Raw genomic sequence first — 18,719 nt, forward strand, 5'->3', positions numbered from 1 at the left:
GTGTTATAAATAGTAGTGGGGTAGTGATGGTGGTGGTGATGGTGGTGGTGATGGTGGTGGTGATGGTGGTGGTGATAGTAGTGTTGGTAGTAGCCTTTAGTGACTAGGCCAGAAGTAGCGGTGGCGTTGGAGCGGCCATCTTGCAACGCAATGACTTTTCCTTCACAAACTCTCTTTAGACTAGTACAAAGGCAGTGTCCGAAATATGTCTTGACTACTACTTACTGAAACTTCATACTGTGTACTAGAGGTCCTCCGAAAGGGATCCGTGGCTTTCCCAACCGACCCGATATGCATAAATTAATGTAAAGAAACGGAGACCCATTCCGAATGGACCCGTGGACAGTCAATGTTTTAGGATCTTTTAAAGAACATAAAAACATTTGTTCTGGGAATGTTCTTGCAACATCAGGCAAATGTTTTTACAATCAACAGTATTGTAATAATCAGCACAACTGGACAGTTTTTGTGTTTTGGGAACATATCTTTAGTGATGTCCCCACTATGTTCTCACAAGACTGTTCCCACAATCTAATGAAACATTCTGGGAACCTTTTTTAAAGAACAGATTAAATGTGATCTTGGAACGTTCTTGCAACATCAGGCAAATGTTTTATACGAACGTTCTATAATTATCAGCACAACTGGACAGTTTTTGTGTTTTGGGAACATTATGTTCTGGGAACTTTCACAGAACCAATTTTGGTGTCATCAAGGCAAAGGGTGGCTATTTGAAGAATCTCAAATATAAAATATATCTTGATTTGTTTTACTCTTTTTTGGTTACTACATGATTCCATATGTGTTATTTCATAGTTTTGATGTCTTCACTATTATTCTACAATGTAGAAAATAGTAAAAAAAAATAAAGAAAAACCTATGAATGAGTAGGTGTGTCAAATTTTGACTGGTACTGTACGTAAAAAATGAATTTATGAAAAAATTAATTTGGCCTTACTGCTATTAGCCCATACAAACACATTGAATAACAGATTCACTACCTGGAACAACAGATAGTCCTTACTGCTATTAGCCCATACAAACACATTGAATAACAGATTCACTACATGGAACAACAGATAGTCCTTACTGCTATTAGCCCATACAAACACATTGAATAACAGATTCACTACATGGAACAACAGATAGTCCTTACTGCTATTAGCCCATACAAACACATTGAATAACAGATTCACTACATGGAACAACAGATAGTCCTTACTGCTATTAGCCCATACAAACACATTGAATAACAGATTCACTACATGGAACAACAGATAGTCCTTACTGCTATTAGCCCATACAAACACATTGAATAACAGATTCACTACATGGAACAACAGATAGTCCTTACTGCTATTAGCCCATACAAACACATTGAATAGTCCCCCCCTGTCCTATATCTGAGAGATTATAAATGTTTTTTTGTTATTTTAACATGTATTTAACCCCTTATTTTTGGCACTAAACAGTCTCCATATATACTTCCATTCATTTTTTAAAAACTGGTAACGGGGGACCTTCAATCTTTCTATAGAGGGGTCATAAAAGTGTGTCTTTTTACTGCTTTGGGGTAGTGTGGGAGGTTGCATTTCTAGACTCACTGGTTTTACACACCAACTAAATGTTTTTGGTAGACCACAATGGTCTTGTTGTGATCGACTTGCCTATCTACTGACTGTCACAACAACCTCACTATAGAGAATTCAGTTAACTACCAATTATTCATTATATTATCCAGGTTTTCCATTGGTGATCTGTCCTTGAAAAGGCTTTTTAAATAAGTCCTTACCCAGCCAGTACTCTCCCGCTGCATGTCCAAAGCCGTTCTTGTACTGGTCCCATCCTCTGTAGAAGTTCACTGTTCCATCCATCCTCCTCTGGAACACCTAGAAGGAGGGAGAGAAGGAGAGGGAGGCGGGTGAAGGAGAGGGAGGCGGGTGAAGGAGAGGGAGGGAGAGGAGAGGGAGGCGGGTGAAGGAGAGGGAGGCGGGTGAAGGAGAGGGAGGCGGGTGAAGGAGAGGGAGGGAGAGAAGGAGAGGGAGGCGGGTGAAGGAGAGGGAGGCGGGTGAAGGAGAGGGAGGCGGGTGAAGGAGAGGGAGGGAGAGATGGAGAGGGAGGGAGAGAAGGAGAGGAAAAAGATCAGACCTCTTATCTGGCAGAATACTGTTGTGTTAAAATACGGTTGATCAGACCTCTTATCTGGCAGAATACTGTTGTATTAAAATACGGTTGATCAGACCTCTCATCTGGCAGAATACTGTTGTGTTAAAATACGGTTGATCAGACCTCATCTCGCAGAATACTGTTGTATTAAAATACTTCAACAAGATCAGTGTATGTCGATGTATCACGTATTTGTTGATGCTGACTAGTATGATCTGACGGTGCTGAGGCTGACTAGTATGGTCTGAAGGTGTTGAGGCTGACTAGTATGGTCTGAAGGTGTTGAGGCTGACTAGTATGGTCTGAAGGTGTTGAGGCTGACTAGGATGGTGCTGAGGCTGACTAGTATGGTGTGAAGGTGTTGAGGCTGACTAGGATGGTGCTGAGGCTGACTAGTATGGTCTGAAGGTGTTGAGGCTGACTAGGATGGTGTTGAGGCTGACTAGTATGGTCTGAAGGTGTTGAGGCTGACTAGTATGGTCTGACGGTGTTGAGGCTGACTAGGATGGTGTTGAGGCTGACTAGTATGGTCTGACGGTGCTGAGGCTGACTAGTATGGTCTGAAGGTGTTGAGGCTGACTAGGATGGTCTGAAGGTGTTGAGGCTGACTAGTATGGTCTGAAGGTGTTGAGGCTGACTAGTATGGTGTTGAGGCTGACTAGTATGGTCTGAAGGTGTTGAGGCTGACTAGGATGGTCTGAAGGTGTTGAGGCTGACTAGTATGGTCTGAAGGTGTTGAGGCTGACTAGTATGGTGTTGAGGCTGACTAGGATGGTGTTGAGGCTGACTAGGATGGTGTTGAGGCTGACTAGGATGGTCTGAAGGTGTTGAGGCTGACTAGGATGGTCTGAAGGTGTTGAGGCTGACTAGGATGGTCTGAAGGTGTTGAGGCTGACTAGGATGGTCTGAAGGTGTTGAGGCTGACTAGTATGGTCTGAAGGTGTTGAGGCTGACTAGGATGGTCTGAAGGTGTTGAGGCTGACTAGGATGGTCTGAAGGTGTTGAGGCTGACTAGGATGGTCTGAAGGTGTTGATGCTGACTAGGATGGTGTTGAGGCTGACTAGTATGGTCTGAAGGTGTTGAGGCTGACTAGGATGGTCTGAAGGTGTTGAGGCTGACTAGTATGGTCTGAAGGTGTTGAGGCTAACTAGGATGGTCTGAAGGTGTTGAGGCTGACTAGTATGGTCTGAAGGTGTTGAGGCTGACTAGGATGGTCTGAAGGTGTTGAGGCTGACTAGGATGCTGTGATGGAGTTGAGGCTGACTAGTATGGTCTGAAGGTGTTGAGGCTGACTAGGATGGTCTGAAGGTGTTGAGGCTGACTAGTATTGGCTGAAGGTGTTGAGGCTGACTAGGATGGTCTGAAGGTGTTGAGGCTGACTAGGATGGTCTGAAGGTGTTGAGGCTGACTAGGATGGTCTGAAGGTGTTGAGGCTGACTAGGATGGTGTGAAGGTGTTGAGGCTGACTAGGATGGTCTGAAGGTGTTGAGGCTGACTAGTATGGTGTGAAGGTGTTGAGGCTGACTAGTATGGTGTTGAGGCTGACTAGGATGGTCTGAAGGTGTTGAGGCTGACTAGTATGGTGTTGAGGCTGACTAGGATGGTCTGAAGGTGTTGAGGCTGACTAGTATGGTCTGAAGGTGTTGAGGCTGACCAGGATGGTCTGAAGGTGTTGAGGCTGACTAGTATGGTCTGAAGGTGTTGAGGCTGACTAGTATGGTGTTGAGGCTGACTAGGATGGTCTGAAGGTGTTGAGGCTGACTAGTATGGTGTTGAGGCTGACTAGGATGGTCTGAAGGTGTTGAGGCTGACTAGTATGGTCTGAAGGTGTTGAGGCTGACTAGGATGGTCTGAAGGTGTTGAGGCTGACTAGTATGGTCTGAAGGTGTTGAGGCTGACTAGGATGGTGTTGAGGCTGACTAGTATGGTCTGAAGGTGTTGAGGCTGACTAGGATGGTCTGAAGGTGTTGAGGCTGACTAGGATGGTCTGAAGGTGTTGAGGCTGACTAGGATGGTCTGAAGGTGTTGAGGCTGACTAGTATGGTGTGATGGTGTTGAGGCTGACTAGGATGGTGTGATGGTGTTGAGGCTGACTAGTATGGTCTGAAGGTGTTGAGGCTGACTAGTATGGTCTGAAGGTGTTGAGGCTGATTAGGATGGTCTGAAGGTGTTGAGGCTGACTAGGATGGTCTGAAGGTGTTGATGCTGACTAGGATGGTGTTGAGGCTGACTAGGATGGTGTTGAGGCTGACTAGTATGGTCTGAAGGTGTTGAGGCTGACTAGGATGGTCTGAAGGTGTTGAGGCTGACTAGTACGGTCTGAAGGTGTTGATGCTGACTAGTATGGTCTGAAGGTGTTGAGGCTGACTAGGATGCTGTGATGGAGTTGAGGCTGACTAGTATGGTCTGAAGGTGTTGAGGCTGACTAGTAAGGTGTGAAGGTGTTGATGCTGACTAGAATGGTGTTGAGGCTGACTAGGATGGTGTTGAGGCTGACTAGGATGGTCTGAAGGTGTTGAGGCTGACTAGGATGGTCTGAAGGTGTTGAGGTTGACTAGTATGGTCTGAAGGTGTTGAGGCTGACTAGTATGGTCTGAAGGTGTTGAGGCTGACTAGTATGGTCTGAAGGTGTTGAGGCTGACTAGTATGGTCTGAAGGTGTTGAGGCTGACTAGTATGGTCTGAAGGTGTTGAGGCTGACTAGGATGGTCTGAAGGTGTTGAGGCTGACTAGTATGGTGTGATGGTGTTGAGGCTGACTAGTATGGTCTGATGGTGTTGAGGCTGACTAGTATGGTGTTGAGGCTGACTAGGATGGTGTGAAGGTGTTGAGGCTGACTAGGATGGTGTGAAGGTGTTGAGGCTGTCTAGTATGGCACCATACAGTGAGGGGAAAAAAGTATTTGATCCCCTTTTGATTTTGTACGTTTGCCCACTGACAAAGAAATGGTCAGTCTATAATTTTAATGGTAGGTTTATTTGAACAGTGAGAGACAGAATAACAACAAAAAAATTCAGAAAAACGCATGTCAAAAATGTTATAAATTGATTTGCATTTTAATGAGGGAAATAAGTATTTGACCCCCTCTCAATCAGAAAGATTTCTGGCTCCCAGGTGTCTTTTATACAGGTAACGAGCTGAGATTAGGAGCACACTCTTAAAGGGAGTGCTCCTAATCTCAGTTTGTTACCTGTATAAATGACACCTGTCCACAGAAGCAATCAGTCAATCAGATTCCAAACTCTCCACCATGGCCAAGACCAAAGAGCTCTCCAAGGATGTCAGGGACAAGATTGTAGACCTACACAAGGCTGGAATGGGCTACAAGACCATCGCCAAGCAGCTTGGTGAGAAGGTGACAACATTTGGTGCGATTTATTCGCAAATGGAAGAAACACAAAAGAACTGTCAATCTCCCTCGGCCTGGGGCTCCATGCAAAATCTCACCTCGTGGAGTTGCAATGATCATGAGAACGGTGAGGAATCAGCCCAGAACTACACGGGAGGATCTTGTCAATGATCTCAAGGCAGCTGGGACCATAGTCACCAAGAAAACAATTGGTAACACACTACGCCGTGAAGGATTGAAATCCTGCAGCGCCCGCAAGGTCCCCCTGCTCAAGAAAGCACATATACAGGCCCGTCTGAAGTTTGCCAATGAACATCTGAACGATTCAGAGGAGAACTGTCACGAGAATTTATATCTCTATGCTTTGAATAATTCCCAGAGGGTGTAAGGCTCTGGTTTTAATAATGAATTAAACAAAGGTCCACAACCAGCAAGAATGATCTGTAGTATTTAATCATGGAGAGCTCTCCCGCCAAAACACACACACATCACCTTTTATACCCCTTCAAACAAAGGAACTTTGCTCCGCCCACCTTTAGGCACCCTGTAACCAGTTTCTAAGTCCCCTTCATCCTGGAATGTTTGTCTCAGCAGTTTCTAACTCACCCCCTCTGTTAGTGGGTTTATAATGATAACCCTAACACAGTTCTCAGTCATCATCAGTATTGGGGTGAACAATTTTAGTCATAATCATAATTCCTCTATCAATTCACCCGTTGACTAAATTTTTACACCCTCAGGATAAATGTATTTACAAGCATGATCAATCTGATCTTCATACATCAGAACTAATAAACGTTTCATCCAATTGCGGTCTTTCAGGGTCAAAGTCCTCGTCATCCACCAAGCCTGGAGGATCGTTTTTCACATTCCACTGGTCAGAGTCCGGATTCCGTCCATATCTCACCATTGGTTGAGACACTGCATTCTCCAACGCCTTACTCACCAACCCTCGGACACAGGGAACAAGACAACAACAACCACATAATACAAGCAATTGCATCCAATTGCGGTGGCTGCCCCCAAGATGGTGGCTGCTATCTTTTTCCATTTACCAAACATTTCATCAAATCACCCTATCAAAGATGTATTAACTCCCTGAGTTCTCAGCCCATTCTTCACTTAGAGCAGTCAATCCTGCAAGAGCTCTGGTGACTGTCCCATCCGGTGCGGTGTTGTTAGGGATAAATGTGCAACAATGGCCACCATTCTATAGACATCGCCCCTTTCTGCCTGATCTAGAGCCAACCTATTTTTCCAAGTCATGAGTGAGGTGGCGGATAATTGTTCAGAGATCCCCTTTACTGCATCCCTAGTCTGGCCAATAAATCGTTGTTGGTCCACAATTTTTGTTTATTGTCACCCACCAAAAGAACGTGGTAGTAAACCCTTCCCCTACTTGTATTATAGCTTGGTATCCATCCGGTACCCCCCTTGATACCCCAATCGCATCCATCTAAATAGGGCTATTCTCCTTCTTGTTAAAACTCCTCCTACATCTGTTTAACCCTTTCCTTGGTTCCTGGTGACTAATTCTAACTAGCTGAATCAGTAGAACCAGGGCGCACGTATCTAGCCACCCCTTTGGAATTCTCTGCCTTATACTGCCTTTACTGGCACACGCCCACCACACATTGGTTACAGGGGCTGTGAGGTTCAGAATTCTCTCCTGTGCTTCCGAACTTAAATCAGTCACATTACTGCTATCTCCAATTGATAATTGGTGATGTCTTTGTTTCTCTTTACCCCCTATCTGGATGTCCAGTCCCGCCCGGTCCCATATCCCCCTCCTCAAGTGTGTTTAAACACTTGAGTCTAGGAACAATCCGCCGTGGGGCTCGAACACGAATATTATGGGATTTTATAATCCCAAATTGCTTGTTGACATGTACCCCACCCGTTGGCTACGTCCCTAACCCTTATTTTGAATCCTACAGTCTGCCCTTCTCTGACTCCCATTTTGTAGGCCACTCGTCCTTGACGGTCAGTATGTCGGGTCGCTTCTCTTCTCTTTGACTTCTTAACAATGGTAAGGGCATAGCGTAGGTGTGGTGGTGGATCTTGACATATCAGGACCATTGCCGAGACTATGATGCAGCTCAGGTTATCCATATTCCCAAAAACCACCAACCCTCTCCTGCCCTCAGTCTTTCTGCTTGGTACTACCCTGTACTCACACCCTGAGAACACACTACAGTGATGATAGGTCGGGGTAGGAGATCTTCGTTAACAGAGGTGATCCCCAGACCCTATTGGTCCAGTTCTTCTCTCTAACTCTGCGTGTGTTCAGTGGTGCTTGTATGTGGTCTTACCCTCTTGCAGTGGGTAACATGGACCCAGGTTGCTCTCTCTGCTATTCTAATGGCAAAGGCAGTGACCAATATAACCTGATAGGGCCCTTCCCAACAGGCGTGCTTCCAGTCTTTCTTCTTTAGGGACTGGATCCACACCAGTCACCTGGTTAGATAGAGTGGGTCACCTTCTCCTTTAGTTCACCTGTGGGAACGACAAAGACGTATTTTGAGATCCGGCTCGAAGGACCATTTGTCACGAGAATTTCTTTCTCTAATTAAACTCAATGCTTTGAATAATTCCCAGAGGGTGTAAGGCTCTGGTTTTAATAATGAATTAAACAAAGGTCCACAACCAGCAAGAATGATCTGTAGTATTTAATCATGGAGAGCTCTCCCGCCAAAACACACACACATCGCCTTTTATACCCCTTCACACAAAGGAACTTTGCTCCGCCCACCTTTAGGAGGCCTTTAACCAGTTTCTAAGTCCCCTTCATCCTGGAATGTTTGTCTCAGCAGTTTCTAACTCCCCCCCCTTCTGTTAGTGGGTTTATAATGATAACCCTAACACAGTTCACACAGTATCGGGGGTGAACAATTTTAGTCATAATCATAATTCCTCTATCAAGAACTGGGTGAAAGTGTTGTGGTCAGATGAGACCAAAATCGATCTCTTTGGCATCATCTCAACTCGCCGTGTTTGGAGGAGGAGGAATGCTGCCTATGACCCCAAGAACACCATCCCCACCGTCAAACATGGAGGTGGAAACATTATGCTTTGGGGGTGTTTTTCTGCTAAGGGGACAGGACAACTTCACACCATCAAAGGGACGATGGACGGGGCCATGTACCGTCAAATCTTGGGTGAGAACCTCCTTCCCTCAGCCAGGGCATTGAAAATGGGTCGTGGATGGGTATTCCAGCATGACAATGACCCAAAATACACGGCCAAGGCAACAAAGGAGTAGCTCAAGAAGAGGCACATTAAGATCCTGGAGTGGCCTAGCCAGTCTCCAGACCTTAATCCCATAGAGAATCTGTGGAGGGAGCTGAAGGTTCGAGTTGCCAAACATCAGCCTCGAAACCTTAATGACTTGGAAAAGATCTGCAAAGAGGAGTGGAACAAAATCCCTCCTGAGATGTGTGCAAACCTGGTGGCCAACTACAAGAAACATCTGACCTCTGTGATTGCCAACAAGGGTTTTGCCACCAAGTACTAAGTCATGTTTTGCAGATGGGTCAAATACTTATTTCCCTCATTAAAATGCAAATCAATTTATAACATTTTTGACATGCGTTTTTCTGGATTTTTTTGTTGTTATTCTGTCTCTCACTGTTCAAATAAACCTACCATTAAAATTATAGACTGATCATGTCTATGTCAGTGGGCAAACTTACAAAATCAGCAGGGGATCAAATACTTTTTTCCCTCACTGTATATCTTTCAACTATGCTGTGATGTTTAAGCATACAATTTCAATATATCTAATCGAATAGAATCCACAGATTGTGAGTTGAAGATAAATACTTTTTACTAAGAGTGTTAGTATATTAGTAGTTGATTGACCCGGTCTCCAGATCTCCCAACAGTCCTATTTCTAGGGTCAATTTTAGATGAATGTTATGCATTTTCAGCCATTCCTGAACCTGAGACCAGAACCAGGCTAACTGAGGGCGATACCAAAATAAATGGTCTATTGATTCTGTATCCCCACAACACAATCTGCAGAGCTTCGATGATCGTATGCCCCAAATATTCAACATTTTGTTGGTGGCAAGAATTCTATATAATAATTTTAGATGAAAAGCACGAAGTCTTGAATCTTGCGTCGTTTTATATATCAACTCATACACCCTGTACCATGGAATCGGTATATCATATTTTGCAATCTGTATGGCACAGCTGTCAACATCCTGGTCCTCAAATGAAACTGGTATACCTTCCTAGTTATGCTATTTTTGTTCCTCCGCCAGTTTGATCCTTTATACTGGGCAGACAGACCAGTTCCCTACCTCCTCCCTTGATCCTTTATACTGGGCAGACAGACCAGTTCCCTACCTCCTCCCTTGATCCTTTATACTGGGCAGACAGACCAGTTCCCTACCTCCTCCCTTGATCCTTTATACTGGGCAGACAGACCAGTTCCCTACCTCCTCCCTTGATCCTTTATACTGGGCAGACAGACCAGTTCCCTACCTCCTCCCTTGATCCTTTATATTGGGCAGACAGACCAGTTCCCTACCTCCTCCCTTGATCCTTTATATTGGGCAGACAGACCAGTTCCCTACCTCCTCCCTTGATCCTTTATATTGGGCAGACAGACCAGTTCCCTACCTCCTCCCTTGATCCTTTATATTGAGGCAGACAGACTAGTTCCCTACCTCCTCCCTTGATCCTTTATATTGGGCAGACAGACCAGTTCCCTACCTCCTCCCTTGATCCTTTATACTGGGCAGACAGACCAGTTCCCTACCTCCTCCCTTGATCCTTTATATTGGGCAGACAGACCAGTTCCCTACCTCCTCCCTTGATCCTTTATATTGGGCAGACAGACCAGTTCCCTACCTCCTCCCTTGATCCTTTATATTGGGCAGACAGACCAGTTCCCTACCTCCTCCCTTGATCCTTTATATTGGGCAGACAGACCAGTTCCCTACCTCCTCCCTTGATCCTTTATATTGAGGCAGACAGACTAGTTCCCTACCTCCTCCCTTGATCCTTTATATTGGGCAGACAGACCAGTTCCCTACCTCCTCCCTTGATCCTTTATACTGGGCAGACAGACCAGTTCCCTACCTCCTCCCTTGATCCTTTATATTGGGCAGACAGACCAGTTCCCTACCTCCTCCCTTGATCCTTTATATTGGGCAGACAGACCAGTTCCCTACCTCCTCCCTTGATCCTTTATACTGGGCAGACAGACCAGTTCCCTACCTCCTCCCTTGATCCTTTATATTGGGCAGACAGACCAGTTCCCTACCTCCTCCCTTGATCCTTTATATTGGGCAGACAGAACAGTTCCCTACCTCCTCCATTGATCCTTTATACTGGGCAGACAGACCAGTTCCCTACCTCCTCCCTTGATCCTTTATACTGGGCAGACAGACCAGTTCCCTACCTCCTCCCTTGATCCTTTATATTGGGCAGACAGACCAGTTCCCTGCCTCCTCCCTTGATCCTTTATACTGGGCAGACAGACCAGTTCCCTACCTCCTCCCTTGATCCTTTATATTGGGCAGACAGACCAGTTCCCTACCTCCTCCCTTGATCCTTTATATTGGGCAGACAGACCAGTTCCCTACCTCCTCCCTTGATCCTTTATACTGGGCAGACAGACCAGTTCCCTACCTCCTCCCTTGATCCTTTATATTGGGCAGACAGACCAGTTCCCTACCTCCTCCCTTGATCCTTTATATTGGGCAGACAGACCAGTTCCCTACCTCCTCCCTTGATCCTTTATACTGGGCAGACAGACCAGTTCCCTACCTCCTCCCTTGATCCTTTATATTGGGCAGACAGACCAGTTCCCTACCTCCTCCCTTGATCCTTTATATTGGGCAGACAGAACAGTTCCCTACCTCCTCCCTTGATCCTTTATATTGGGCAGACAGACCAGTTCCCTACCTCCTCCCTTGATCCTTTATATTGGGCAGACAGACCAGTTCCCTACCTCCTCCCTTGATCCTTTATATTGGGCAGACAGACCAGTTCCCTACCTCCTCCCTTGATCCTTTATATTGAGGCAGACAGACTAGTTCCCTACCTCCTCCCTTGATCCTTTATATTGGGCAGACAGACCAGTTCCCTACCTCCTCCCTTGATCCTTTATACTGGGCAGACAGACCAGTTCCCTACCTCCTCCCTTGATCCTTTATATTGGGCAGACAGACCAGTTCCCTACCTCCTCCCTTGATCCTTTATATTGGGCAGACAGACCAGTTCCCTACCTCCTCCCTTGATCCTTTATACTGGGCAGACAGACCAGTTCCCTACCTCCTCCCTTGATCCTTTATATTGGGCAGACAGACCAGTTCCCTACCTCCTCCCTTGATCCTTTATATTGGGCAGACAGAACAGTTCCCTACCTCCTCCCTTGATCCTTTATACTGGGCAGACAGACCAGTTCCCTACCTCCTCCCTTGATCCTTTATACTGGGCAGACAGACCAGTTCCCTACCTCCTCCCTTGATCCTTTATATTGGGCAGACAGACCAGTTCCCTGCCTCCTCCCTTGATCCTTTATACTGGGCAGACAGACCAGTTCCCTACCTCCTCCCTTGATCCTTTATATTGGGCAGACAGACCAGTTCCCTACCTCCTCCCTTGATCCTTTATATTGGGCAGACAGACCAGTTCCCTACCTCCTCCCTTGATCCTTTATACTGGGCAGACAGACCAGTTCCCTACCTCCTCCCTTGATCCTTTATATTGGGCAGACAGACCAGTTCCCTACCTCCTCCCTTGATCCTTTATATTGGGCAGACAGACCAGTTCCCTACCTCCTCCCTTGATCCTTTATACTGGGCAGACAGACCAGTTCCCTACCTCCTCCCTTGATCCTTTATATTGGGCAGACAGACCAGTTCCCTACCTCCTCCCTTGATCCTTTATACTGGGCAGACAGACCAGTTCCCTACCTCCTCCCTTGATCCTTTATACTGGGCAGACAGACCAGTTCCCTACCTCCTCCCTTGATCCTTTATACTGGGCAGACAGACCAGTTCCCTACCTCCTCCCTTGATCCTTTATATTGGGCAGACAGACCAGTTCCCTACCTCCTCCCTTGATCCTTTATATTGGGCAGACAGACCAGTTCCCTACCTCCTCCCTTGATCCTTTATATTGGGCAGACAGACCAGTTCCCTACCTCCTCCCTTGATCCTTTATATTGGGCAGACAGACCAGTTCCCTACCTCCTCCCTTGATCCTTTATATTGAGGCAGACAGACTAGTTCCCTACCTCCTCCCTTGATCCTTTATATTGGGCAGACAGACCAGTTCCCTACCTCCTCCCTTGATCCTTTATACTGGGCAGACAGACCAGTTCCATACCTCCTCCCTTGATCCTTTATATTGGGCAGACAGACCAGTTCCCTACCTCCTCCCTTGATCCTTTATATTGGGCAGACAGACCAGTTCCCTACCTCCTCCCTTGATCCTTTATATTGGGCAGACAGACCAGTTCCCTACCTCCTCCCTTGATCCTTTATATTGGGCAGACAGACCAGTTCCCTACCTCCTCCCTTGATCCTTTATATTGAGGCAGACAGACTAGTTCCCTACCTCCTCCCTTGATCCTTTATATTGGGCAGACAGACCAGTTCCCTACCTCCTCCCTTGATCCTTTATACTGGGCAGACAGACCAGTTCCCTACCTCCTCCCTTGATCCTTTATATTGGGCAGACAGACCAGTTCCCTACCTCCTCCCTTGATCCTTTATATTGGGCAGACAGACCAGTTCCCTACCTCCTCCCTTGATCCTTTATATTGGGCAGACAGAACAGTTCCCTACCTCCTCCCTTGATCCTTTATACTGGGCAGACAGACCAGTTCCCTACCTCCTCCCTTGATCCTTTATACTGGGCAGACAGACCAGTTCCCTACCTCCTCCCTTGATCCTTTATATTGAGCAGACAGACCAGTTCCCTACCTCCTCCCTTGATCCTTTATATTGGGCAGACAGAACAGTTCCCTACCTCCTCCCTTGATCCTTTATACTGGGCAGACAGACCAGTTCCCTACCTCCTCCCTTGATCCTTTATACTGGGCAGACAGACCAGTTCCCTACCTCCTCCCTTGATCCTTTATACTGGGCAGACAGACCAGTTCCCTACCTCCTCCCTTGATCCTTTATACTGGGCAGACAGACCAGTTCCCTACCTCCTCCCTTGATCCTTTATACTGGGCAGACAGACCAGTTCCCTACCTCCTCCCTTGATCCTTTATACTGGGCAGACAGACCAGTTCCCTACCTCCTCCCTTGATCCTTTATATTGGGCAGACAGACCAGTTCCCTACCTCCTCCCTTGATCCTTTATATTGGGCAGACAGACCAGTTCCCTACCTCCTCCCTTGATCCTTTATATTGGGCAGACAGACCAGTTCCCTACCTCCTCCCTTGATCCTTTATATTGGGCAGACAGACCAGTTCCCTACCTCCTCCCTTGATCCTTTATATTGGGCAGACAGACCAGTTCCCTACCTCCTCCCTTGATCCTTTATATTGAGGCAGACAGACTAGTTCCCTACCTCCTCCCTTGATCCTTTATATTGGGCAGACAGACCAGTTCCCTACCTCCTCCCTTGATCCTTTATACTGGGCAGACAGACCAGTTCCCTACCTCCTCCCTTGATCCTTTATATTGGGCAGACAGACCAGTTCCCTACCTCCTCCCTTGATCCTTTATATTGGGCAGACAGACCAGTTCCCTACCTCCTCCCTTGATCCTTTATATTGGGCAGACAGACCAGTTCCCTACCTCCTCCCTTGATCCTTTATATTGGGCAGACAGACCAGTTCCCTACCTCCTCCCTTGATCCTTTATATTGAGGCAGACAGACTAGTTCCCTACCTCCTCCCTTGATCCTTTATATTGGGCAGACAGACCAGTTCCCTACCTCCTCCCTTGATCCTTTATATTGGGCAGACAGACCAGTTCCCTACCTCCTCCCTTGATCCTTTATACTGGGCAGACAGACCAGTTCCCTACCTCCTCCCTTGATCCTTTATATTGGGCAGACAGACCAGTTCCCTACCTCCTCCCTTGATCCTTTATATTGGGCAGACAGACCAGTTCCCTACCTCCTCCCTTGATCCTTTATATTGGGCAGACAGAACAGTTCCCTACCTCCTCCCTTGATCCTTTATACTGGGCAGACAGACCAGTTCCCTACCTCCTCCCTTGATCCTTTATACTGGGCAGACAGACCAGTTCCCTACCTCCTCCCTTGATCCTTTATATTGGGCAGACAGACCAGTTCCCTACCTCCTCCCTTGATCCTTTATATTGGGCAGACAGAACAGTTCCCTACCTCCTCCCTTGATCCTTTATACTGGGCAGACAGACCAGTTCCCTACCTCCTCCCTTGATCCTTTATACTGGGCAGACAGACCAGTTCCCTACCTCCTCCCTTGATCCTTTATATTGGGCAGACAGACCAGTTCCCTGCCTCCTCCCTTGATCCTTTATACTGGGCAGACAGACCAGTTCCCTACCTCCTCCCTTGATCCTTTATATTGGGCAGACAGACCAGTTCCCTACCTCCTCCCTTGATCCTTTATATTGGGCAGACAGACCAGTTCCCTACCTCCTCCCTTGATCCTTTATATTGGGCAGACAGACCAGTTCCCTACCTCCTCCCTTGATCCTTTATATTGGGCAGACAGACCAGTTCCCTACCTCCTCCCTTGATCCTTTATATTGGGCAGACAGACCAGTTCCCTACCTCCTCCCTTGATCCTTTATATTGGGCAGACAGACCAGTTCCCTACCTCCTCCCTTGATCCTTTATACTGGGCAGACAGACCAGTTCCCTACCTCCTCCCTTGATCCTTTATACTGGGCAGACAGACCAGTTCCCTACCTCCTCCCTTGATCCTTTATACTGGGCAGACAGACCAGTTCCCTACCTCCTCCCTTGATCCTTTATACTGGGCAGACAGACCAGTTCCCTACCTCCTCCCTTGATCCTTTATATTGTGCAGACAGACCAGTTCCCTACCTCCTCCTTTGATCCTTTATATTGGGCAGACAGACCAGTTCCCTACCTCCTCCCTTGATCCTTTATATTGGGCAGACAGACCAGTTCCCTACCTCCACCCTTGATCCTTTATATTGGGCAGACAGACCAGTTCCCTACCTCCACCCTTGATCCTTTATATTGGGCAGACAGACCAGTTCCCTACCTCCTCCCTTGATCCTTTATATTGGGCAGACAGACCAGTTCCCTACCTCCACCCTTGATCCTTTATATTGGGCAGACAGACCAGTTCCCTACCTCGTCCCTTGATCCTTTATATTGGGCAGACAGACCAGTTCCCTACCTCCACCCTTGATCCTTTATATTGGGCAGACAGACCAGTTCCCTACCTCCTCCCTTGATCCTTTATATTGGGCAGACAGACCAGTTCCCTACCTCCACCCTTGATCCTTTATATTGGCAGACAGACCAGTTCCCTACCTCCTCCCGCTGCCACCAGCCTCCTCCATGTTTGGGGTAATGCTGTAATCAATTGGTTGTTATCTTGGATTGAGCAGACCTTCCCATGCGATTCTAATAACTCCATGAAAGACACAACTCTACCATTCCAATTTACAATATCATTTAAAAACAAAAATACCCTATTCAAACATCTTTCCCATAAATACAGTTATTTTATCAACCAGCACATTCGAGTTCAGCCATAATATTTGTTGTAATATTTGTTATTCTGAAGGTGTTGCCCAAACCCTCAATATCTGAACGCTGTTATGTACTCTGTTAAAACAGTTTCCTACTAGGTAGCCTACTCACAGTCCATTTCCCTCCGTCAGTGTCCATATCACAGTAGACGTATGGAGGAGAGTTGGGTCCAGCAGGGTAGATCCTGTAGATACCACTGGTCTTAGAACCGTTGTTGTAGACGTCAGCGCAGTCCAGAGGCTGGAACATCAGTACCTTAGAGTGAACTGCTACTGACAGCAGCACGTGGAGGAACTTCAGGGCCTGAAACATGGGAAACCACAGAGCGCCTGTTCAATTAACATTCTGCTTGTCATTCTGTGTGTGAAACGTACAATTACTGCTCAAAATATGGAAGTAGATCTGATTACATATAACAGTCTGTAAGTGGTAAAATGATGCAGTTGTAAAATGATGCCTACAACTTACCTGCATTGTTGGAATGGTAAAAAAGTATTTTTCCAGTTGGTTTTCAGCCGGACAAGCAAATAATGTGATTGTGACTCATCCGTCCTTTTGTGTACTTTTTTTAGAAGGGGTGGGTGGATCATGATTGGCTAATATTTATCAGGGTAGCAAACACGATTTCACAATACGGGCAGTTCCACTTTTGTAATTCCCTGGACTTTCTCAGTCTTTTTAAACAAGTGTTTTTATTTGATCCGTATTATCCGTAAGTTGTCTCGACGTTACACCAGAACATGTACTCTACCTTTCTGTTACATGTTGTTTTACTTTTAACCACTTAATCGAATAATGCATAGAAATACCAGATCTGTGATCCGTGGTGCCTAATCTTGGAAACCCGGAACCAAAACCCTGCGTCACCTCCATGTGGGACAGACGTTTCTAAAATGCAGCTAGAAACTGTTTTTTTTTTTATTGAAGAAAAATGGCGATATGCTTCAGCTGTCCAGAAGTATTGTTATGTTAGTGGAAGAAGTTTAGAGGTTTAAATTTGTTAGAGGGTTGACAAATTTGAGGCTAGTGTTAATGTGTTGCACGTTTCGTCACAATATTGTTTTGAACGGTGTGACTTCCGACTGGAAATAAGACACTCCTGACTGAACCTTCTACTCAATGTATTGTCAATTGGTGCTGATGAAAATAGTGGCTTGGAAACACAATGCCATTTCTAAAGGAGGCAAATAATTAGTAGGACAACCTTCTGTCGTCGTTGTGATGTCATCAGATTGACTTTTAGCTGTAGTATAATATATAATAATAATATGCCATTTAGCAGACGCTTTTATCCAAAGCGACTTACAGTCATGTGTGCATACATTTTTACGTATGGGTGGTCCCGGGAATCGAACCCACTACCCTGGCTTTACAAGCGCCGTGCTCTACCAATTGAGCTACAGACGACCACAACTAAGGACCACAAGGACCACAGTATAACTTTAGCTAGCTAGTTAAGATAAAAGGGAAGAGCACCAGATTTTAGCTAGCTAACGTTAGGAATGCTAGGTATTTTTTTTACGAACTTCACTAGCTAATGGCAACATTGCCATCCGTCTAAAAGTAATTCGGACAACATCATAATGATGGCAAAGTTGTTTCCTACTAATTATTTGCATAATGTAGGAACCTGTTTCCAGGCCACTATATTCTAATTTTATAATTTGTCATTAGCCACCGTTCAGAATGACTGGGTACTACCGCTTGACTTCTGGGAATCAGTATGGCTGAGGCATATTTAGAATGTTCACAACAATGGCGTGACGCGACCGGGTGATGGAGGGTGCAACCAATGAAGAGTAGTGACTGTGTTATAAATAGTAGTGGGGTAGTGATGGTGGTGGTGATGGTGGTGGTGATGGTGGTGGTGATGGTGGTGGTGATGGTGGTGGTGATAGTAGTGTTGGTAGTAGCCTTTAGTGACTAGGCCAGAAGTAGCGGTGGCGTTGGAGCGGCCATCTTGCAACGCAATGACTTTTCCTTCACAAACTCTCTTTAGACTAGTACAAAGGCAGTGTCCGAAATATGTCTTGACTACTACTTACTGAAACTTCATACTGTGTACTAGAGGTCCTCCGAAAGGGATCCGTGGCTTTCCCAACCGACCCGATATGCATAAATTAATGTAAAGAAACGGAGACCCATTCCGAATGGACCCGTGGACAGTCAATGTTTTAGGATCTTTTTAAAGAACATAAAAACATTTGTTCTGGGAATGTTCTTGCAACATCAGGCAAATGTTTTTACAATCAACAGTATTGTAATAATCAGCACAACTGGACAGTTTTTGTGTTTTGGGAACATATCTTTAGTGATGTCCCCACTATGTTCTCACAAGACTGTTCCCACAATCTAATGAAACATTCTGGGAACCTTTTTTAAAGAACAGATTAAATGTGATCTTGGAACGTTCTTGCAACATCAGGCAAATGTTTTATACGAACGTTCTATAATTATCAGCACAACTGGACAGTTTTTGTGTTTTGGGAACATTATGTTCTGGGA

The 18,719-nt window shown here is 46.0% G+C and overlaps 1 protein-coding gene across 1 annotated transcript; it reads right to left on the reverse strand.

Moving 5' to 3' along the window:
• Positions 1 to 1,718: 1,718 nt before the first annotated feature.
• On the reverse strand, positions 1,719 to 16,789 carry LOC311117581 (microfibril-associated glycoprotein 4-like). Its single transcript, XM_084192519.1, has 3 exons — positions 16,683 to 16,789; positions 16,326 to 16,517; positions 1,719 to 1,889 (listed from the first exon to the last, which is right to left on the reverse strand). The coding sequence occupies exons 1-3, from the start codon at positions 16,686 to 16,688 to the stop codon at positions 1,734 to 1,736; spliced, it is 354 nt and encodes a 117-aa protein (XP_084048645.1). The 5' UTR covers positions 16,689 to 16,789; the 3' UTR covers positions 1,719 to 1,733.
• Positions 16,790 to 18,719: the final 1,930 nt, after the last annotated feature.

The sequence above is a fragment of the Coregonus lavaretus genome, assembly GCF_964263955.1.
Source record: "Coregonus lavaretus genome assembly, contig: HAP1_SCAFFOLD_1303, whole genome shotgun sequence".
NCBI classification, from domain to species: Eukaryota; Metazoa; Chordata; class Actinopteri; order Salmoniformes; family Salmonidae; genus Coregonus; species Coregonus lavaretus.